Source organism: Astatotilapia calliptera, chromosome 19, assembly GCF_900246225.1.
Source record: "Astatotilapia calliptera chromosome 19, fAstCal1.2, whole genome shotgun sequence".
NCBI lineage: Eukaryota > Metazoa > Chordata > Actinopteri > Cichliformes > Cichlidae > Astatotilapia > Astatotilapia calliptera.
In genome coordinates this window covers 21,321,425-21,343,100 of record NC_039320.1, presented here as the reverse complement: position 1 = coordinate 21,343,100, position 21,676 = coordinate 21,321,425, and the positions used below count along the sequence as shown (strand labels likewise).

The following is a 21,676-nucleotide window of genomic DNA, read 5'->3' as shown; positions in this document are numbered from 1 at the left end:
GAAGTCTCATTATTTTATTCTAATAGCAAAACTTATTGGGGGATTTAAAAAAAAAATTTCATGAGCCCCCTTTTATTTTATCCACTACTTTCTATCAATCTGACGGCATCCGCACATGTCTGGTCACTTTTCTGTAAAACTCTGTCATAGTCGTCTATCTCACTAGGTCTGAAAGATTATTATGATAGATCCTTACTGGGGAAGTGTCTCCTGCATCTTTGTGATTTTATCAGCTCAGTGGAGACTATCCCACAAAGAAATAGCATGTACATAATGACCCTGTACCTAACACCGTTTCTAATGCAATTGAATGAATTTCACAATTTCCAAATACAGAAGAGAAATTTCTGTCTGTGTGGACAGGCACAGACACAAATCACCATCACTCTGGTAGGTTTTGAATGAAGCTGTGAGGAACATTAAGGTTTGCCCTAAGTTTGAATGCCATCGTTATTTATCTATCCATGTCTAAAAGGGACTTTAGACCTTACAGAGCTTTGACCAAGAGATTTATCTAGAGTGTGAAGGGAGAATTCACAGCAGATGGGTGTCACCTGTCCTGCCTGCTGGATGCTATACCCAGACACCACCCCTCATCAAAACCAACATTTCCTGTAGTGAGAATGCATCCGTCCCTGCTGTGTGTGACTAGATGCTGTCCAGAGTTTGTGTGTAAAAAGACCAATCCAGAAATGTCACCAGTTTATGGGTTAAACCTTGTTTTGTTTTTACATTTTAATCACAAATTGTCTTAGTAGATCCAGTCCTGAGTAGGGAGGAACTCAAGAGAAGCTTTTCAAACGGTGGCGGTGGGCGGAGTTTGCTGAGGGTTGCTGGTGCCAGTGGGAGTGGCTTGTCTGGGAAGTGTGTACATGGCACCGAGGAACTGATCTGCGATGCGGCCGGCCTCTCGAAGACCACTGAGGAGTGCCCCGTGAACTGTAGCGGGATAGTTTCTGATGGTGTGCTCACCAGCGAAGAAGAGACGAGGGACAGGCTGCAAAAGAAAAAAAAAACGCTTTGAGATAAGCTTTAAAATGTTCCGCCGTTAGAGTTGGTTAAAAGTAGACGGGATTGGGAGGGTGGGGGTGGTAGTAAATTGTTGTGGCTCATCAGTCAACACATACATGCGACTTGTTCACATCAAATCAGCACACCAACATCAAAACAGCCCAAAAACATCTGTGCTGGGAATAAACCGCTCTGCTTTGGTTTGGTTGAATATTGTGGGCAACTTTTCCTCATTACTTTCTCGCTCTCACTCACTCACACACACAAACACACACACACACACACACTCCTGAATAATAAGCAGCCGTCTGCTGAGCACTTACCTGGGAGGCTCCTGGTATCGCTGGGCCAGGCGTGATGGGCTGCGCCATCAGGTCATAGTCATTGCCTGAAGAACCTGCTGCTACATATGAGTAGGATCCTCTCGCCCAGGGGTCGGCACGCCAGCGGGTGACCACAGTTTCCTTCGGCTGCCATGACAACACACAACAAAAACAGCACACGCTTTGTAAGAATTTTCCATGATGATATTAGAGGGACCTGTAAACAGCTGGATGGTGCACAGCTCCAACGCTGGCATGCATGCATGTGATTTTATCCCATTTGAAACCATAAGCAAATGATTTATAATGAAAGGTGGTTTGGATGCGACTCCCCCCCATTGCGGGCGCTTTCACATATGCTCGCTCTGTTAAGTTTTGCTGGTTATGGGGGTCAATTCAGGAATGAATTTGACATTCCACTTAAAGTATTGGAAAACTGAGAAAACCCAAATGTTTGAGCTTGAAAAAAGCCCCAACCACTACTTCACTGGAGGCTTCAAACATAATATTAAGATGTGTCTGATCAAAACTAGGGGACAGAACAAAAGACGACACACAAAAGGCTCTACCTGTGGCACAGCGCTACTTCCAAATATTCCTTTAAGGATGGCCAGGCAACGTCCGACTATAACGTCATCACTGATGTTCTCCATAATGCCAGCAGCCTCGCCAGCCATCAGAGCGAGCAGGATCGGGGCTAAAAGAAAGAGTCACAATTCGTTATTTAGACCAAAATATGGTTGGGGTTTTTTGGTTTGTTTTTAAAGAAACAAATTACTCATATGAACAGCTCTTAAGTAAACGTAAAAGCCCTTAAGAAAGTACTGAAGCAGTAATAGCATCAACGGCTAGAAATATGTGATGTGTACACCACCTTTGTAGAGGTTCCAGAAAAGGAATAGTTCGCCCCGACTTGCAGTGGTGGAGCCGACGTGACCGAACAGGTTAACGCTCGGATCCCAGAACACGCGGTCAAAACACAGCACCACCTTCAGAAACAGGGAGGGTGATAAATTAAGAATAGTCACCTAACAATCAGGCAGCTTATTTAAGACAAAACTCAATAATTTGTGAAGTACATCTAATGCTCAGCACATTGACAGCTCAGAATAGGTTGGGCCATGTGAATGGTAGAGCTCCTCCTGCTGGAGTAACTGCGCTAGTAGCAGCTCAGATTGCATAATAATGCAGTACTCTCCTCTGTGATGCAGCAGAATTAGAAAATAAAGTACTCTGCTGCGGATGATGCACGACAACAGAGGGAGTAGAGGAGCTGGTGGGGGTCAGGAGTGACGCAGAATGAGCACTCTGATCGGATTACTAACACGGGGCAAAAAGCATCTTTGGTGTGCACGCCATCCAGCTTTGTTCCACCTACACATACATGGCTCTCCTCTAGTCACCACTCATCATCTTCCAAACTAACACGAGGAATAGAACAACAATAGCATAGACATATATAGAGAAAATTGGAATCCTAGACTGATTTATGAAATTAAATAAATAAATAAATAAAAAACACAAAAGAAATCAGCTCACTACAGCAGAAGTGCAAGCTTAGCAATTTGAGCGCAGAATAACAAACCCCTCGGGACTACAATCAATAAATCCTGAATAATGATTTTGCTTTAAATGCAATATCCCTCCAGCAGCTGAAGGTCAGGTTTTCAGCATAATTATGCTGCAGCAAAAACAGAGGGTCATCTCCCTGAGAAACCAGCTCCTCAGTCCTGCTGAAAACACGCTACATGATTTAAAATAGCTTGAGCGCTGAAGCTGAACATGACAACATGTGTTAGGAGTCAAGCAAAAGTTGGGCACATCACATGTGTTACCCCACTGTGAATGAGTTTAAAATTAAAATCTTTGGACTCCAGCATAAAAATGCGACTCCGTTTTTATGAGTAGAACCTAAACAATGCAGAGTTTATCCTTTTCACTTTAACAAATGCTTATCCATATATTTAAATCCAACCTTGTTGAGGTTGCCGAAACCCATCCTCTGTATAGCTGATGTCTTCCACTCTGGCAGCGGGGGAACAAATTGGACTGCAGGGGGCTGCTGCTTCAGCACCCCGAGGGGTAGCGTGCACAACACAGCGTCACACTTGTAGATGAATGTCTGAGTCGTGGAGCGAGTGTTCACAGCTATAACCTCACAGCCTGCAGAATCAACAAGAGTGCTCCTTAAACATTCTGCATTTATATGAACTGCAATACTGAGTTCCTTCAGTTCCACTTTTGCCAAATGACATAAGACACATACCAGATGCTGTATATCGGACCTGCCGCACCGCTGTGTTTAGTTTGATGTCCAGGCCCTCAGCCAAGGCCACAGGAACACACGAGTAACCATTTCTTACTGTTAAGTGGCTGCCAGTGAACTCAAAATCATCATCCTGTGGAAACATTAATTTAACATTTTATGTCAGCACAATAATAAACTTCCCCAAAAGTATTTCAAAGCAACAATAGCTTATTGAGCATATGAAAAAGCCAAGAACCTCGACTGTCTTCATTAAAACCAACCGCAGTCTTGCATTGCACAGTTAAGTCTTTTCAAAATGTGTTCGTGTACATACCTGATCCCAGTGCTTGAGAGAAAGGGTGGAGAGGGGTGTAGCGTTGGCAAACTCCAAGTTGGCAAAGTGCCAGTCTAGGATCTGCCGATCCCTGGATGACAGGTAAACATCACTGTGGGAAAGAAGGGGAAGGCAATGAGAAGTGAGGTACACTGACAGCTCACGCTAACTCAACTCAGGCTGCTCTTTCAAATGAAATTCTGAAAGAGTTGGGATGCTGTGTAAAATACAACTAAACACAAAAATATAACTAAAAACACAAACCCGTTATCTGATAAACTGATAACAGATAGAGCCCTTTCTACCACCGTGTCCGTTGATTTTTGGTCTTGTCTCATGCGTGCAGAGACGTTTTGGAAACTGCTGAACCTTGTGGTGCTCATTTTTACTTTTCTAACTCTGCCTCTTTAAAAAGCTCTTTTTATACCCAGGTTACTGACGCGTCGCCAGGTAACCCAATTCATTTTCTTTTTAGTAACACTTACTTTTCCCGCCTTTTGTTGCCCTTTCTCTTATAAATACTGCTTCATAAAATGCAAATCAGTGTAATCACTTTTTATTTATGTCTTGGAAAGCGTCCCTTAATTTTTCGTGACTGGGTTTGTATTTTTAAAATATTTCTTTAAACACACAGTGTTGTTTATTTAACCAACAAATTTCACTCAATCCATATTTAGCAAATGATGCTTCAACATAATCAGTCCAGTATTTTTACTTGTGAAAGCCGCTGAAGATTTACATCAGTAATGACATCGCAGGTTAGTGTTGCAAACCCAACTGTGACTTTCATTAAAGGACCAAAAAACAATTGCTTAATAATAAATCACCACTGTAAACCTGGAAACAGGATTTACTTTGCCACTAAACACCAAAGTGGTACAAAGTACAGCCAACTCTGGGTATTTGTTCTAGCTCAGAACTCAAATGTAAAAACAACATCTCGGTGTTTAGAATCGTTTTTTTATAACCCCCCCCCAAAAAATCCAAATCCTGTTGGGGTTCTTTGGGATGGAGGGTGGGGTCTTACCTGGGTGGATTTGCTTCCAGCTCTTGGAGTTTCTCTTCAAGTTTGACCTGCATCTCCACCAACTCATCATACTCCTACAAACAAACAGCACAGTCATGTAATGTAGATTTCATTCAGTGTCACAAGGGATCACAATCACAGTGTAGGAAACTTCTTATGCTTCCAGATACTGGGAATATTATCACAAATACATGATTTTTAAAAGTGTTTTTATAGTCTGGCCTCGATCACTATCTTAATAATTTTTTACTTCAGCTTGCATTTAGTATGCACTTCAGGACCCAAAATTAGCAATACACCAGTACTTCTGTCAAACAACAGACTTTTGGAGATTGAGTTTCACATGCATGTACATGTGTGTACACGGTACACACCCTGAGGGTTTCAGGTCATGCAGAAAGGACACGCAGCTTTGACAGAAAGAGCTGACTTAACCTGTTCAGTTCACCACAAGAAAAAAAACTAGGACAGTGCAAAGTCTGGTATTACCACGTAGCAGTCGAAGCTCCAGGCAAAGCTACATTAAGTCTTAAGGATCCCTCGCCTCTAAACTAGCTGACCTGAGGAAACACAAAAAGTGGCAAGACTACCACAGAATCTCTCAACAAAAAGAATTTCACTGGCTTTAAAATCTTGTTCTACAGTGCAGTCATAAAAGAATATAATGTGCATAAACACACACACACACTCTCTTAAAAGCCAAGTCTGTCTTGCTAAAAGTGTATGTATACACATGTGCAGACAGAAAGACTGTAAGACAGTGATTCAAACCCTTGAAGTGGTCTCTCAGAGAGCGGATGGGTCGCAGACAAATCCAGTTCAGATACCAGCTGTGTTTAAACTAAATCTTCCCCTTTAAATACACACACAGCAGTAGTGGAGGTGATTTATCCTCACCAAAAATAAAACAGCGGCACTCACTCTAATATTACGTCCAACTGAGGCATTAAACCACTTAAACACAGCCTGTCTGGTTTACTTAGACAGCACAGCATTAAAATTCTGCGAGGCATCCACCCTGAACTAGTGGTCCATAAAATATCCCCTTCAGATGATAGTACTTCTTTAGCACTATAATACTCTTAAAATCACTTGTTAAATATTGAAAGTTCTTTCCTACACACTGTGGTGGGTCAACTTCCCGACCAATGAATGAACCTTATAATAAACCTAGAATGTCTAATACTGCCTCATAGTAGCTCAACCTACAGAAAATAAAAACAAAACACAGACACTATGTGACACTAACAAAAGTGTAGGATAGTGTAAGGAGTTGTAGCTATAATGCTCTTCTATGACACTGATTAGTGATTTTTGGATCATATCCAACCATCCATCCTCTTCCCCTTATCCCATGTGAAATACATTTGCTTTTGATCTGAAATAGTGTTAGACTGGCGATCTGTCCAGTGTCTATTTTCCATTTCTCAAAAAACAAACAAACATCGAACTTACTTTGCAGAGTGCGGTGAGGTCTCTGTGCTTGCTCTTCACCAGGAATTCAGCTGTGATATCTCTGGGGGGTTTTACTTCACTTGCTTCTTTATACTGCTGATGGAGCTCCTTAACACGTTCCTTAGTGGATACCATCTGAAAGGTGGAGAAAAGAGTTGAGGTAGGTAAGCAGAGCGAGGGGAAGAAAGTGGCAGCTAAGGAAATTGATAAAGTAATTTATGCTCACCTTATTAAGAAGATCCCTGAGCTCTTCCTGAGTCTTCACAATCTTCTTCCAGTGTTCTATCTGCTCATCTTTTACATGCTTCTCCTGCAGCCTACACACATACAGACACATTAGAGGTGTATTCAAGTACCTATAAGCATCTTTGATACTGATACCAGATTCTGTTACTCACTGTATGACCACCTCCAAAGCCTGACCCAGAGACACTGGTTTGTTATTGAGGAAGTTAAAGTCCAGCTGGTGGCTGAGGTAAGAGGTGGCCTCCAGCAGTCGGTTGAACTCTTGCTCCACCATCTCATCTTTTTCTTTTGGTACCTGGACACCCAAGCAATCGCATGAGGAGAATTTCTCATTGGTGGCATTTAAAAGACAGCATAATAAAAGTACAGGCACACGAGACATGGCACTAGTCAAATAAACAAAACTACACTTAACTCTTTTGATGTTTAGGAATAATGGAATCAATACTGACAAAAAACTTTGATTCACTAATAAAAGTTATTCATGTCTCCTTAAAAAATACTTAGAAATATTACAGTATTTGATGCCTTGATAAACATGCAGAAAGAGATTTATGACATGTTTCAAAATCACAGAACACAGACAATGCAAGAAAAGAGTTAGATCTATGGCTAAGCATTAGTAGAACACATTACACATTATGATTGGGGTGAAACACATGAGGATGCTGTACATTTATCAAAGAATGGAGCTTTCTTTATTTGATTTGATTAATGCATTGAATATTTTTCACAGCCAGCCTCGTCTACTGCAATTTAGTAGAAATATAGCCAATGATATAACTAGATTTTCTGCATAGCATTGTTATTAAAATGAGCTAAAATATCGTGTTTGTAATGCGTTTTTTGCTAACCAAAGTTACTTTTTCACAAATTGAAACCAGAAACATTTAAACTGATTTCGTATCAACTCACTACTTTAAAAAAATAAAGGCTAAAAATGTTAAATATAGTGTTTTGTCATTTTTTATCCAAACACAAAAGTTAATGACACTTTGCTTATTTGCTGTTCTCTTTAACTACTACAGGGATTTAAAAAAAAAGTTACATGATGTGAAGCTCAAATGGATGAGCAGCAATATTTAGTTCTAAAATTGGTTAAAAAGGAAGTAAGAGAAATAGTATGCAAATAAACAGATACATACACTTGTGCACCGTTCACCCTTTAGTAGTTCACCAAAAAGATGAACATGGCAGGAGAGAGGGGAAGAGAGAGACAACATATTAAGTAAACATTTTCAAAGTCAAACGGTTTTGCACAAAAGTAAATCATGTACACTTAATTTGCCTTTTCCTGCAGGGGGGGAATTAGTTACATGTGATGTGACTGCTTCAAAAGATTTCAAAATAGAGCCTTGAAAAGGATCCTAAACATCCTACTAATGTTGCTGCAGTTTAATGGGCAGAACACAAACTAAAGGGGGAAAAAACAATTTAATGACATTAGGCTAGATCCGTTTCTAGGCTGTTCAGTTCCTAGAGGAACTAGAGCTGTTGTTGATCAGACGCAACAGTATGTAGTTAAAAACTCTACCACCATGTTTCGGTGAATCTTTGAAAGCCATAAAAGGGACAAGTACCAGCTAGGAATGCAAACACAGCACTTTAATGCCAAGAGTTCACCTTTTCTGCAAGCATCAAAAGAAAGAAAAGAAAAGAAAATCCTAACAGAATGTTCTGGTTTACACATCTGTACATGTTAAAAGCAGACTCTGTGGCGCTTCCGACATTTATGCATGAATGTGTCTAAAAGCATGGCCATACCCTCGTTTAAGTTACAAGTGCAAACACACAATCAATTTCAACAAACTCAGAAACCACTGACTTGTTGTTGGACATAATAAAAAGTCTCATTCAAACATTCAGAGTGAACCACCAGACCCACAATCAGGAACAGAAATCAAATAAATAAACCAGCATGGAGGTGGGTTTTGAGCAGTGGTTATCAAACTGTGGGGGATGATGGGGAACAGCCAGGTGAGAAAAAAAACATAATAAATTGACCCTGTGATGCACGGTGAAGCTACTTTGTGATTTGAACCCTTTTGTTAGTAACTGATAAAAATTATGGCTTCCCACGTGTTTGTTTTCACGAGACATTTGCCAACTTTAACCACATTTCCACATCAATTACTAAATGATTAAAGCTGCAAACGATTACAAAATCATCTCCTAGAGTTAGGTAACCCAACAGAAATCATGTGAAATGACCCCAAGAAAGGCATTCATTGAAAAAATCTTCACAAGACCACTGAGCTGAAACAGAAAACACAGACTTTAACATGTCTACTGAACATTGTGTGGGTCTGGTCTGGAGCTATGGCAAACATAAGTTGTACATGGAGGTTATCTGTGTTATTAAATCAAATGGTTCACATAGTTCTGTTACCATCACTGGGAATGTTTAATGGGTGTGTCAGTATGAACAGCAGCATGGTTGAAGCAAGCAGACATATTTCACACATCAGCATGCATGCCTCTATTGCTGTTAGCCTATTGCCACATCGTGGTTTTGTAACAAAATTTGGATTTTTACAAAAAAAAAAAAAAAACCAACAACAAACACACACAAAAAGTTTGTTATTAAAATTAAGTCAAATATATATTTACAAATATCTTAGGAGCCCCACTGAGTTTTGCTGCAACAGGATAATAGACAAGAGGCACCTCAGTATTATTAAGATCATTCATTGTACTTACAGCCTGTCCATTGGCTTCATATAGTGGACACTTCTGTTTGATCTTGGCTAGCTCCATGTTAACCTGCTTACTGACAACTGCCATAGGATTTCCTCCTGAACAAGTGCACACACAGACCCAAAATACAATGACATTACACAGGCTGTTATCACCCTCTACAGGTTAATCAAAGTAAAACTAAACCAATATAAAAAAAACTATAATTAAAAAATAGCTCTCTTAACACTGTGATCTCAGATCATGTGACACTAAAAATTATTTGCATCTTGAACACATGAACGCTTCTGAGTTTTGGAGTATTAGGAATTGTATACTAAAATATATACACCTCTACAGCACACAGATGCTAAACACTTACTAAATGCAAAAAATGATTAACTTCAGCATCTCAACAAAAAGAATCTGATTCTTACCCAGCCCTGTCACTACCATGGCTCCAAGATCTGCAACATAGTTGCCCTTCCTGAATGTGGCCACTCTGCCTCCAACACGGTCCTGCATGAAAAGATTAACATTTCAAAAAGAAATTTAAAAGTATACATGAATAGAATTTAGAGGCTTGTTATAGTGAGCATTTTAAAATCTCAAATGACTTATACCAACATCTGATTAACAGAAATACTGTTAGTAATGTACCCTGGCTTCCAGCACAGTAACATCCATCCCAAAGCTCTGCAGCTGCCGGGCTGCGGCCAGGCCAGACACACCTCCACCAATGACTATAACCTTCCCAGTCTTCTTTGCTGCAGGACAAGGCAGTATTTTATTTTTCAACTCAAAGTCATGTAGAAAACATAAAATGTACCAAAATTAGGTTAATTGCTAGTGCTATTTCAGCAGTAGAATAACTGGATGAACTTACTGGGTAAAGGCTTGACCCTCTTGTAAATACCAAAGTTAATGAGACCATGCCTTTCCAAGTAACTGTGTATCCTGTGGACCAACACAGCATCACCTACAAAGAGAACAAATGGACATCAAATTTCTCTTTCTGTATGAGGACAAAAATAAAAATAATGGGGAAAAAGTGTTTTATTTAATTCCTCACTGTTATATGGAGCTTCAAGCTGCTGCGCTGTGGCCTCAAAGGTCAGCTGTATTTTAGGGTTGTCTAGCCACAGTTGGAGCTGGATGAGAATAACATGAATTACAGTACTGCCCTTTATCTAGAAACTCAAATTAATCCATTTATATGAATACATACCGTGCGGTTGCGAATGTACAGAAAGACCTTCTGAGTCTGTTGGGGACCACTGATGATGTCAGGGAAGCAGGCTGCTTCCTGGGATGTCATACGGTCATGAGGAAGACGGCTCTGGAAAGCAGCACCTTCCAAACCTAAAAATAAACACGCATATTTCTTTTCTGTTGAAATGAAGTCTAAGATCAGTTTAACAGGCCACTCAGTTAAGAATTGCAACCAATTAGCAGAACATGTCTTCTTTTACTGCTCTAACATGCAAGTGTTTCACACACCAGACGGTTCATCTGGTTCACTGTCATTCTCTTCCTCCACAGGTGGGGGTGGAGGAGGGATGACCTGCTTCCTTTCTTTCTCTGCTTTGGCATTCCTCTCCTCCTCTGAGTAGTATTCATCCTCCGAAAGATTAGCCAGGCTTTCGTCCATCTCGCGGTACTCCACCTGCAACAGTAGGCACAATAAAAGCATCATTAAAACCGGCGTTTGTGTAAATCGTTCATTTACTCCCACTTCTCTTAGAAGTGCTGAAACATTTCTCAGGCATAACCAACAACTGCCAGAAATATCACACTGTAAACACTGGGAAACAACTGCCACTTCTAACTTTTCACGGAGGTGCAGACGCAGAAAAATACCTGTGTCTTGGGATAATGAACACTCCTCGGATAATGAACGCTCCTGAAGCACAGAATATAATCAATTCTCATGATGCCACAATAAACTTATTTCCTTTCCTTCCCTCGTGAGCATCTATAAACCTAAAATATTTACTTTTGCTCGCTTGCGTCGACTCGTCCTACGGACTTCAGCAGAGTCCTGATCTGCCCCTCCGGGGCCTGACTGGTGTGACAAAGAGGCTCCTCCATGTTCCCCACTAGGGGAAGACCTGTCCTTTTTCTTTGAATCCATAGCTCCAGCCACTGAGGCTGCAGATCCCGTCTGGATGTCAGAACCCGGGACCCTATCACCTCCCGCTGCAGAAGACGAAGAAGAGGAGGAGGAACCCGCATCTGATTTCTTGCTAGACAGCATTATGGAGGATGTTGGAGGCCTCTCCTAAACAAAAAAGGGAACAGGAATGAGATGTACTCCTTAATGATGATGCTTACAACAACAAAAAGTGAAATGGTTGAAATTTAGATGTTAGCAACAGTGTAACCAATAATAATAATAAAAGAAAATATTGGATGAACATGATGATGTGGTTTTGAGCACTGGGTAAATAACTGTGTGCACACATTACTGCACTTATACTACTGCAAAATATATGAAAATTAAAGATTTACTTTAAAGCAACATATAAAAAGTACAAAATCCATAGGGATAAGAAACAATGCACAAGGGCCTGCAAGTCTTTGCACCGTCAGTCCAAAAGCCCTTGTAAGTGTAATTCTCAGTAATTGAAGGTTTGGTTAACAATTATTTTTCCATCATAAACATTTGAACATCCTCCTGCCATTTGAAGCAAGAACTGCAAAATACTGCCTGGTGTTTGAAAATACATCATCCCAAAATAAAGACATTAATTCGTTTTTTTTTTTTATTTCTATAACTGGATGATTTAAACAATGTTGCGTGTGCATGGATGTCATGACTTTATGAAATGAGGGCACCAAGGTACAGTAACCTTGTCTTGTTTTACCCATTTCTCCGTGCACCTGGTAATATCCATTCAAACACTAAGAAATAAAGACAGAACCAGAAATATGGTTACGAACAGGACTGTTTGATATCGGCCTTTTGTGTAATTTTAAATTGATTTTAACTTAGCTAAATTACTTCGTAAAATACTGAGACCCTGCGTGGGACGAAGGTCTTTCACAATGTCTGTCGATCAAGTCGAGATATCTCCTGAAGAAAACAGGAAATGGCTTGCCGTTTGCCCGTCTGTATCCTACTTTCTGATTAAATATGCCCAATCCCGTTAGTCAGGAACCGTCTTTCTCTGACTTGTTTCAGCTAGCAAGCTAACGACAAAACTAGCTTAGCAATCATTTGCCAACAGCAGGTTTTCTTCTGTTCAAAGTCTTAAATGCACCATATGAATTTCATATCGTAACCATTTAACGCTACTGCTAAACACGCAATGTACTGCAGCCATATAGATTTAACTGAATTTAATATATTCCTTTCTAATTTCTCATTGGCGACCATGCTAGGTTAGCCAATGCTAACAATAAGCTCCGGCTAGCACCAATGGTAGCATAAGAGCACGTACGCCGGTTTGTTTGGAAATTAATGCGTATTGATACACTGTTCGCGAAATCGTTTGCAAACGTTCTCACACTACTCTGCACTACACTGCTACTGTTTTAAGGCAACCGGAAATTATAAAATACTGAAAATATTAATAATACCTCTCAATCCCCCAGAAGATGTCAACACAAAGACTCCACACTATTAGACCTTGCACAACGAACTTCTCTGTGATTGGTGAATGGAAAACGTTACGCAATTGCCGCCCTGTGTAGTTAATGGTTGAGATAACTGCCAATCTAAAACAATGCCGAGCCTTTGAATAGCTCCTACTGTTACTGCCATTACTCGAGGGCGCTTTTCGTGGTTAAATGGATCATAACTACTGCAATGGATGAAATATTGTTTACCTTTAGATATGAACACTATGTTGGTGCTCTGGAACAGCTTCTGAATCCAGCACGGAAAGAGCGTTTTAAAGAAAAAAAAAATCATTTATTACTAAATTACAGCATATGTTATACTGAGTCAAAATTACAAGTCAGTTTATCATTTTTTTTAATTAAGTCAGCCTTGTAAAGCCTGATTCAAAAAATATTTGTTGAATAAAAGTAAATCATATCAGTTTGCCCATTTCGGTTTTAATTTGCATAATTTTTGCTACTTACGGCATTTTTTGTGGAGTTTATTCACACAAATCTCAAATATGATACCCTCGGAGTTTCAAATTTGCATAGGCCTAGTTGACATAGTTCAACCCAGTATCACGGCTTTTTATTTATTTTTTAGTGGCCAAAACAAGCCTGCAAGTTCCGCGTTTCCGTCCTACTTTCTGTCCGCAAAACCCCGACCCTGCAAACAACTGACGTCATCCCTAGAAAAGAAAAGAGCAGGTGTGGCAGAGTAGGCGGGGTAAGCAGGTAAAGGTGTTCCGCTCCGTCGGGCTCACGACTCAGGGAAGCATATCGATGTTCTGCTTTTGAGGCTTTTGTGTCTTCGTTTTAGAGCTGATTGCACGTAAGTGGCTAAACATATAAACCCAAGTGTTAGGCGTGAATATAATGATAAAGCATTTTGTTTGGGGTAAACTATGTATCTGAACAAACCCATTTAAAAGTGAGCGAAAACTCAGTGGTGTACTTTTAACAATCTGTATACCGTTGGGGTCGGGGTTTTAGATTTCGTGTGTACAGTATTACAAAGGTTTTCGCTGTGTTTTATGTCGAGCTGTGCTACAGTGTTTTGTGACGTCAGTTGTCAACACACCGTATAAATCTTTGGTGAACAAATGAGCTAGTATACTTTTAGTAGGGGGTTCATACATTGCCGTGGATGTGATAGACACATTTGCAATGCTATAAACTGGATCATACTTGTAAACCTATAATGATTCAATCCAACAGAAGCGAGAAAATGGTGAAACAAGAGTCAGAGTCAGCCAACCGGCCAGACAACACCGCCTTCACCCAGCAAAGGCTTCCGGCATGGCAGCCTATACTTTCTGCTGGAATTGTAATCCCAGGATTTGTCCTCATTGGGCTGGCCTTCATCGGCATTGGAGTCGCTCTCCTTGTCACTTCCAGGAGCATCCAGGTGTTAGAGGTATGACCTCCACACTGAAAGCATATGCCTAGGATGAACAATCAAATGACAACTTTTTAAAATAATTATAATTATTAAACAGGGGCGGATCTAGAATGGTGGCATGTGCCACCCTAAAATGATCTCTTGCCACCCCAAGTGTCACCCTAGTTTTGCACATGACAGTGTTGTTTATTAAAATAAGATACCATTAACTTTGAATTTATTGAATAGTGTTAGCCCCCTACACCAGCGGTCCCCAACCTTTTTTGCGCCACGGACCGGTTTATGCCCGACAATATTTTCACGGACCGGCCTTTAAGGTGTCACGGAAAAATACAACAAAATAAAACTAGTACCGGTACCGAAAAAAAGATTTATTCATAACACACGTGAAAAGACCCAGGAAAACCGAGTTAACGATAAAAACGATAACAAAATAACGCTGAAAACCGATTAAAAACCCTGAAAACCATACATTTCACACCCGAGCCTCAACTCTCGCGGCCCGGTACCGAACGACTCACGGACCGGTACCGGTCCGAGGCCCGGGGGTTGGGGACCGCTGCCCTACACCATTAACAAATGGTTCAGCTCATAGCAGGACCGGCTTTTTTCTTGTTTTCAGCAGAAAGCCATGCCTATGATTGTGCCAGAGCACATTTTGAACAACACCGCTCCATGTTGTGTAGCTTTCTGAATTTTATACATATTGTGCTATATATTTATTTATTAAACTGGCTATAGAGTACATAGAATCAAAATTCACGTGTTTTATGTGGATTCTATGTGAAACTAACATGTTTAATTATGTGGGCTACAGAAAATAATTAAGTTATAGACAATATTTATATGAAAAGCATGTATATTTACTGCATTTGAATCATTTTAACCATATGTCATCACCTGCATATGTGTTTGAAAAAAAAAAAGGCTTTGATTTTGCAACCCCATTTGATTTCTCTGCCACCCTCATGCCACCCTAAGAAAATTTCTTTAGATCCGCCCCTGTTATTAAACAGTCTTTAAACATTAAAATTGATATATGGGATCATTCTTATAAACAGTTACTGACCATGCTGTCTGCTTACAGACTTGATTACAAGAATAAAAATAGGTGTTTTTGAGAAGTAAGAATTCATACTTTGATGTTCTTTCCCACACAGTTGGACTACACTGGGGATAGCAACGGATCACCATGTTCTAGCTGCTCCCAGTCAGATATAGCAAACTGCAAGTGCTCACTGAACTTCACCCTCACTACTCTGTTTCAGGTTGGGATGGATCCTTATTTTATATAATTTATGCCAGCATAACTGTACTCCTGCCTCTCAATTCAGTGGGGTTTTTTGGTTATTGCTTTTTTTTTTATGTGGGTTTTGTTTTCCTTAATCCAGGGCCCTGTGTTCTTTTATTACGGATTGTCAAACTACTTCCAAAACTACAGAAGATATGGGGCATCCAAAGACGATAATCAGCTATATGGAGACCTGAGTTCCTTTACAGTGAGTTAAGAACACACAGTATTTCACAGACATGCACAGACTTGGATGTGTAAAAACATGCAGTTTCTAAAGCTGTGCTGAATTTACTTTTACAGTTCTGTAATTCATGTAAATCTTACAGACCATGAATTTAAAAAAAATGTCTGTATCTCTTGAAGAGCCCCAGTAGTTCCTGTTCCCCCTATAACTACGACAGCAGCAAAAAACCAATTGTGCCATGTGGATCAATAGCAAACAGCATGTTCAATGGTTTGTATGGGATCTCTAGTAATTGTGGAGATTAAAGTATCTTCTATAAAAGGAAGTGTTAATTTTTTTTTTCTTTTAAAGACACTTTCACGCTGACTCGGACCGTCAGTGGGACAACAAATAACGTGACCTTGGATGGAAAAGGAATAGCGTGGTGGACAGACTACAACATCAAATACAGAAATCCAAGCGTTACACCTCTGAAGAATGCCTTCAATGGTAGTACCTTTAGTTTAATTTTATCTTAAGTTGTGTTTAATAGAGGGTAATAAAGTGCACATTCCAGGAACTTAACATACTTTGGTAAATGTTGGCCTACTTTGACTTGCAGGTACTGTGAAACCCATAAATTGGGCCAAGCCTGCTTATGAGTTGGACGCATCAGATCGTAGTAACAACGGGTTTGTGAATCAAGATTTCCTGGTGTGGATGAGGAGGGCAGCACTGCCAAATTTCAGAAAGCTGTATCGACGAATCGATGCAAGCGGGGATTATCAAAAGGGTCTCCCAGCTGGAAACTACACGATTGACATCACCTACAGTATCCTTGTACTCATTACAGAATATACGATGATTTAAAGGATGATGCATATTTATAATATATGTATTTATACACATGTATAAATGATGATATGAAACCAATGATATTTAACACTTACAAAATAGCCTGCTGTTTAAAAAATAAAAAATTCCACGATTTAAAGATTTACGAGGCTCCAGTGTCGTGTTACAGCCACAGCAGTGTATTCGTAACCTGTTCAACGGGTTGGGTGTGTCTCTGTTCACCAGAGCACTGGCTTGAGCACAATGACTCAGGAGTTCTTTAAGGTGACCAAAAAAACAGGCAAATCTTCTGACATAGGTAAACAAGCTAGGCAAATAGCTTTTGATTGTCCTGTGCCAAGGCAGGACTTATGTAAAGTTCTCCATATCGCCCACTTTAGAAAACAGGGCTGTAAGTTTGAATACTTTCAATACAACATTTAAATATATTTGTTTGTTTGCAATACAAGCAAGACAGATTTTTATGGAATGAAAAATGTACTTTTTGATATAACTTATGTCTTTTCTGCTTTAGTGTTATTGTTTTCCACAACTGGTATCCATTTGTATCTATTCTCAGTGTATATCCTTAACACTTGTGCCCCAGACTATCCTGTTCGGGCTTTTAATGGGGCGAAGAAGATTGTGTTCAGCAATGTGTCCTGGATGGGTGGAAGCAATGAATTCCTCGGCATTGCCTACCTCGTGATTGGTTCCCTGTGTGTCGTGATGTCCGTAGTTATGCTCATCGTCTATGCTAAATTCAAGTTCCCCGATGAGGAATGAGCATCTTGTCATGGACTTCAGCGGATGTATCGACTCGATCAACGTTTTCAATTATCCTTTCCGTCTTTTTGGCCTTCATTCGATGAGGTGATCAAGGTGCGGTTTAGTCCTCATGTGAAATGCTCAAATTACGTATTTTATCCTGGGTATGAAGATTTATCTCCGGAGGTGCAGACAAAGTCTGTTTTTAACTTTCAAAGGACTTGATGCTGATGTTACTGTATTGATTCCATGCAACTAGTGAGCTAGCATAATTTATTTTATTTTTTTTAAATGTTGGTATATATAGTTGTCCACCGGCACATCTGTAAACTAATCCTTTACTTGTCTAGCCAACAAATAGTCATTGCCAGCAGACCTCTTAAAAACATGCTTTTGTCATCAAAAACTGAGCTGCATTCTCACTTTAACTCAGTAACAATATTAAAGCCATAAATCATTGAAAAGCTATTTAATCTGTGGGGTGTGTAATAGAAGTTGCAAATGTTGCTGTTACTCAGGGATGCGGTGTATAGGCTAAGCCCCTAATTATATTTTCTCTTAACTTGTTCCAGTTTGAACTGTTTACTCTTTGAAACTCATGCTTTACTTTATGTTGGTATTTATTTAAATAAACATGACCAGTACGATTGTGTCCTACTTCTTATTCTGCATATATAATCATACTCAAAAAGCTCAATTTGGTACATGACATTTTATTTTATTATCAAATGTGTAATATCATGTGCTGGTGGGTCTGCCTTCTTGATGAAAAGGCAAAGGGAGATTGAGATGTGATCTTTTTTTTTTTTTGTCCTGTGGGTTTGTGGGTGGGGTCTCTGTAGAAGGGACTTGTTCCGGCTCTTTGTCCTGTTCTTCCAGCAGTTTCTGAAAACTTTTTGGGGCGATACTTCTCACATTGTCCTGCCGGGGTGGGGCCCACTCATGACACTTGATTTAAATGTGATCCAATGGAGTGCCGATAGAGCACATGTCCAGAGGCCCCATTCCCACCATGCCACTATTACTGTCTAACAATGGGATGGAAAGAGTACTTTACTCAAACACACTTTTCATATAGTTAAAAATATGCTAGGCTACTTTCTTTTTCTGCTCCATTTTGAATGCACATGCTGTACCTTGTACTCCATAACATTTATTTTAAAGCTTTAGTTATTATTTTACAGAACTTTAGATACAAATCTACACACAAAAGGAAAGAAAGTTTAGCTAACTTGTATCTGCAGTTAAAGTATATAAGTTAAAATCTATCAACAGGGGCACACATACACACACACACACACACACACAATTTTAATCACATATATACAGAATTACATAAAAAATTAAGCAGTCATAATGAAATGAATGCTCACAAGACGAAGTCCTCAAAATCATTTTTTTAATATATATCATGACTAAAGATAGAAATCTATACAAGTTTTCAAATTTTGGGGAAATATATTCCAGTCATTAATTGCTTATTAGGAGAGAGCTGACTGCGCAAAAAATGATGCATTACTTAGGCACACCTACATGGCGGACCTTGTTGCTATACTCATTTGCCCAGAACAGGCTGGATAAATCTCGTATTGTATTCAGATGTACTAAATGCATATCTGAATTCAATAGTAGAATGTGTTTGTAAAGTGATCTGATGAACTTTAAGTCAGTCTTATTCACCTGTGAGCAGCATGACATGCAGAAATGAGAAAGAAAGAAAGATTCATTGCATTCAGATTTCCTGTCTGTCACCTTATTTATGGAATTACCACAACAACTTTCATGTGCCAGGGAATATACTTTTCTCGCTTTTGAGTTTGATAGTGTTGAGAGAATCTGATTCATTTTCACATCATCTGTGTGGTTAAAAGTCAAAATATTTGTGCTAGTTAAAACCAATCTGGGACTGCATTTCTGGAGGACTAGCACTAAGCTCTAAAAACAAATTAATATGAGGTTATATATACTTTTTTACATTTATAACATTTTGTATTGTCCCATTTATGGGTACACTTTTGAGTTCTCTTTTCCTAAGAGTTAATCAGTCCTTTTATAGATCTGTTTAATATTTTCTTTCGTCTGTGTTATGATCTCAAGGAACAAATTTTCTTTGGCCTTCCCGTGTTGTCCTATGACTTTATTTTGAAAACCTTCAATTAATTCAGTCAATTGTATATTTTAGATATTGGGCAAAGAATGTTAAACATGGAGCTGCCGTGCAGGCGGAAAAGAGGAAGACCACATTGACAAATCATGGATGTAGTGAAGGACAACATGCAGATAGTTGGTGTAACAAAGGAGGATATTAGGGATAGGGTGAGAGGGAGAATAGGATGACCAGTTGTGGCGACCCCTAGCGACAATAACCTGAAAAGAAGAAGGGAGTATTCACTTTTTATATAGGTGTAATATAGATTATTAAATATAAGCAACCAATTTTTTAAAAAGTATTACCTAACAAGGATTATAACTTTTTCTTGAGTAAAGACTTTAACACAAGTAATTCAACACAAAACAATTCTCCACGTTTCACGTACTGATAATAAATATGTAGTAGGTCACAGGGTTGCACATTATGGAGGGCCCAGAGTGCCAAAGGGAATTAAATAAATGCATAATTAGTATGTGAGAATGCTGTTTGTAGATTACAGCTTAGCATTCAATACCATCGTTCCCTCGAAGCTGGACAGGAAACTGCAGGATCTAGGACTGAGCAGCTCCCTCTGCAGCTGGATCCTTAGCTTCCTGTCTGACAGACGCCAAGTGGTCAGACTGGGCAGCATCACCTCATCCCCCATCACACTGAACACTGGTGCTCCACAGGGGTGTGTACTGAGCCCTCTCCTGTACTCACTCTACACCTACGACTGCACGGCCACTAACAACTCCAACATCATTGTGAAGTTTGCGGACGACACTACAGTGGTGGGTCTTATCACCAACAGTGATGAGACAGCTTACAGGGAGGAGGTCAGCGCCCTGACCCACTGGTGTCAAGACAACCATCTCACCCTCAACGTCGCAAAGACAAAGGAGTTGATAGTGGACTTCCGGAGGTGCAGAGAAGTACACACCCCCATCACCATCAACGGCGCTGCTGTGGAGAGAGTGAGCAGCTTCCGGTTCCTTGGTGTACATCTGGCTGAGGATCTTACGTGGTCAGTACACACAAACAAAACAGTGAAGAAGGCGCAGCAGGGCCTCTTCTTTCTCAGGAGACTGAAAAGATTCGGCATGAGCCCCCGCATCCTCAGGACCTTCTATCACTGTGCCATTGAGAGCATCCTCACTGGATGCATCACCACCTGGTATGGCAACAGCACCGCCTACAACTGCAAAGCTCTCCAGCGAGTAGTGCGGTGCTCTGAACGGATAATTGGAGGTGAGCTTCCCTCCCTCCAAGACATCTACAGGAAGCGGTGCCTGAGGAAAGCGGGGAGGATCATCAAGGACTCCAGTCACCCCAGCCATAAACTGTTCAGACTACTTCCATCAGGAAGGAGGTTCTGCAGCATCCGGTCCCATACCAGCAGACTGAGAGACAGCTTTTTCCATCAGGCCATCAGACTGCTGAACACTTCATAGACACCTCAGCTTCACTACTGGAACTTTAACATTATGCACTCCATACTGTACAGTAACGCCACTGTTTTGCACATGTCTCACTCTGTATATTTTATTTTATATATTTTATTTATTGTTTACTCTATTTAATTTGTAAAATATGTGTACACACACACACACACACACACACACACACACACACACACACACACACACACACGTAGAAAAATATTTAGTATACACATCCAGAAATGCATATACTATTATATATTGTACATATATTTATTAGTTTCAGATGTAGCCATTCTTGTATTTTGCTTGTTTACATTATTGTATTTTGCACAACTCTGTTGCTTGTGAAGCTCGCACACAAGAATTTCACTCACATGTGCTGTACCAATGTACCTGCACATGTGATGTGACAATAAAAGTGATTTGATTTGATTTGATTTGAATTAAATGAATATTAAAGTGTGTCATTTAATAATTAAAATAGGAAATAGTTAATCAACTAAATGAGTAAATAATGAATTAATGTCAATTAATTTCTTTAAAACATTCCATAAATTCATTTATTCATTTTTTTCAATTATAATTTATTAATGGTACATTTAATTCATTAATTATCTATTTATCAAATTTATTTTGGTACTCGTAGTCCCCAATAGAACATGGGCCTCAACATGCCTTTGATTTTTTAAAATTACATTATTATTGAATTAACA

General features: G+C 39.7%; 2 protein-coding genes across 7 annotated transcripts; one reads left to right on the top strand and one right to left on the bottom strand.

Moving 5' to 3' along the window:
• Positions 1-690: 690 nt before the first annotated feature.
• On the bottom strand, positions 691-13,011 carry kdm1a (lysine (K)-specific demethylase 1a). Of its 6 annotated transcripts, none has more exons than XM_026152242.1 (22): positions 12,903-13,011; positions 12,173-12,224; positions 11,317-11,601; positions 10,821-10,989; positions 10,549-10,682; positions 10,393-10,471; positions 10,207-10,299; positions 9,981-10,087; positions 9,758-9,839; positions 9,345-9,439; positions 7,790-7,807; positions 6,797-6,939; positions 6,625-6,715; positions 6,399-6,533; positions 4,944-5,017; positions 3,917-4,028; positions 3,601-3,733; positions 3,310-3,497; positions 2,209-2,323; positions 1,904-2,031; positions 1,335-1,481; positions 691-997 (listed from the first exon to the last, which is right to left on the bottom strand). In XM_026152242.1, exons 2-22 carry the CDS (start codon positions 12,215-12,217, stop codon positions 797-799), a joined length of 2,574 nt encoding a protein of 857 aa, XP_026008027.1. In that variant the 5' UTR covers positions 12,218-12,224; positions 12,903-13,011; the 3' UTR covers positions 691-796. The 6 variants fall into 6 exon arrangements, with proteins under 6 accessions (XP_026008027.1, XP_026008029.1, XP_026008030.1 ...); XM_026152244.1 differs by having other exon boundaries at positions 10,821-10,986; XM_026152245.1 differs by having other exon boundaries at positions 12,188-12,224.
• Positions 13,012-13,599: 588 nt separating this feature from the next.
• On the top strand, positions 13,600-18,034 carry tmem30b (transmembrane protein 30B). The gene is made up of 8 exons (XM_026153039.1): positions 13,600-13,758; positions 14,145-14,343; positions 15,489-15,596; positions 15,720-15,827; positions 15,986-16,076; positions 16,158-16,295; positions 16,408-16,617; positions 17,227-18,034. The coding sequence occupies exons 2-8, from the start codon at positions 14,155-14,157 to the stop codon at positions 17,403-17,405; spliced, it is 1,023 nt and encodes a 340-aa protein (XP_026008824.1). The 5' UTR covers positions 13,600-13,758; positions 14,145-14,154; the 3' UTR covers positions 17,406-18,034.
• The last annotated feature ends 3,642 nt before the right edge of the window (positions 18,035-21,676 follow it).

Excerpts from the sequence above, each read along its gene's own strand:
- kdm1a (XM_026152242.1), bottom strand. The coding sequence starts at position 12,217 with ATGGATATTACCAGGTGCACGGAGAAATGGGTAAAACAAGACAAG. Across the intron at positions 9,840-9,980 it reads TTACTGTGCTGGAAGCCAGG|GACCGTGTTGGAGGCAGAGT; the intron begins GTACATTACTAA and ends CTTTTCATGCAG. Across the intron at positions 6,716-6,796 it reads GCTTTGGAGGTGGTCATACA|GCTGCAGGAGAAGCATGTAA; the intron begins GTGAGTAACAGA and ends GTATGTGTGTAG.
- tmem30b (XM_026153039.1), top strand. The coding sequence starts at position 14,155 with ATGGTGAAACAAGAGTCAGAGTCAGCCAACCGGCCAGACAACACCGCC. Across the intron at positions 15,597-15,719 it reads CCCTCACTACTCTGTTTCAG|GGCCCTGTGTTCTTTTATTA; the intron begins GTTGGGATGGAT and ends TCCTTAATCCAG. Across the intron at positions 16,296-16,407 it reads TCTGAAGAATGCCTTCAATG|GTACTGTGAAACCCATAAAT; the intron begins GTAGTACCTTTA and ends TTTGACTTGCAG.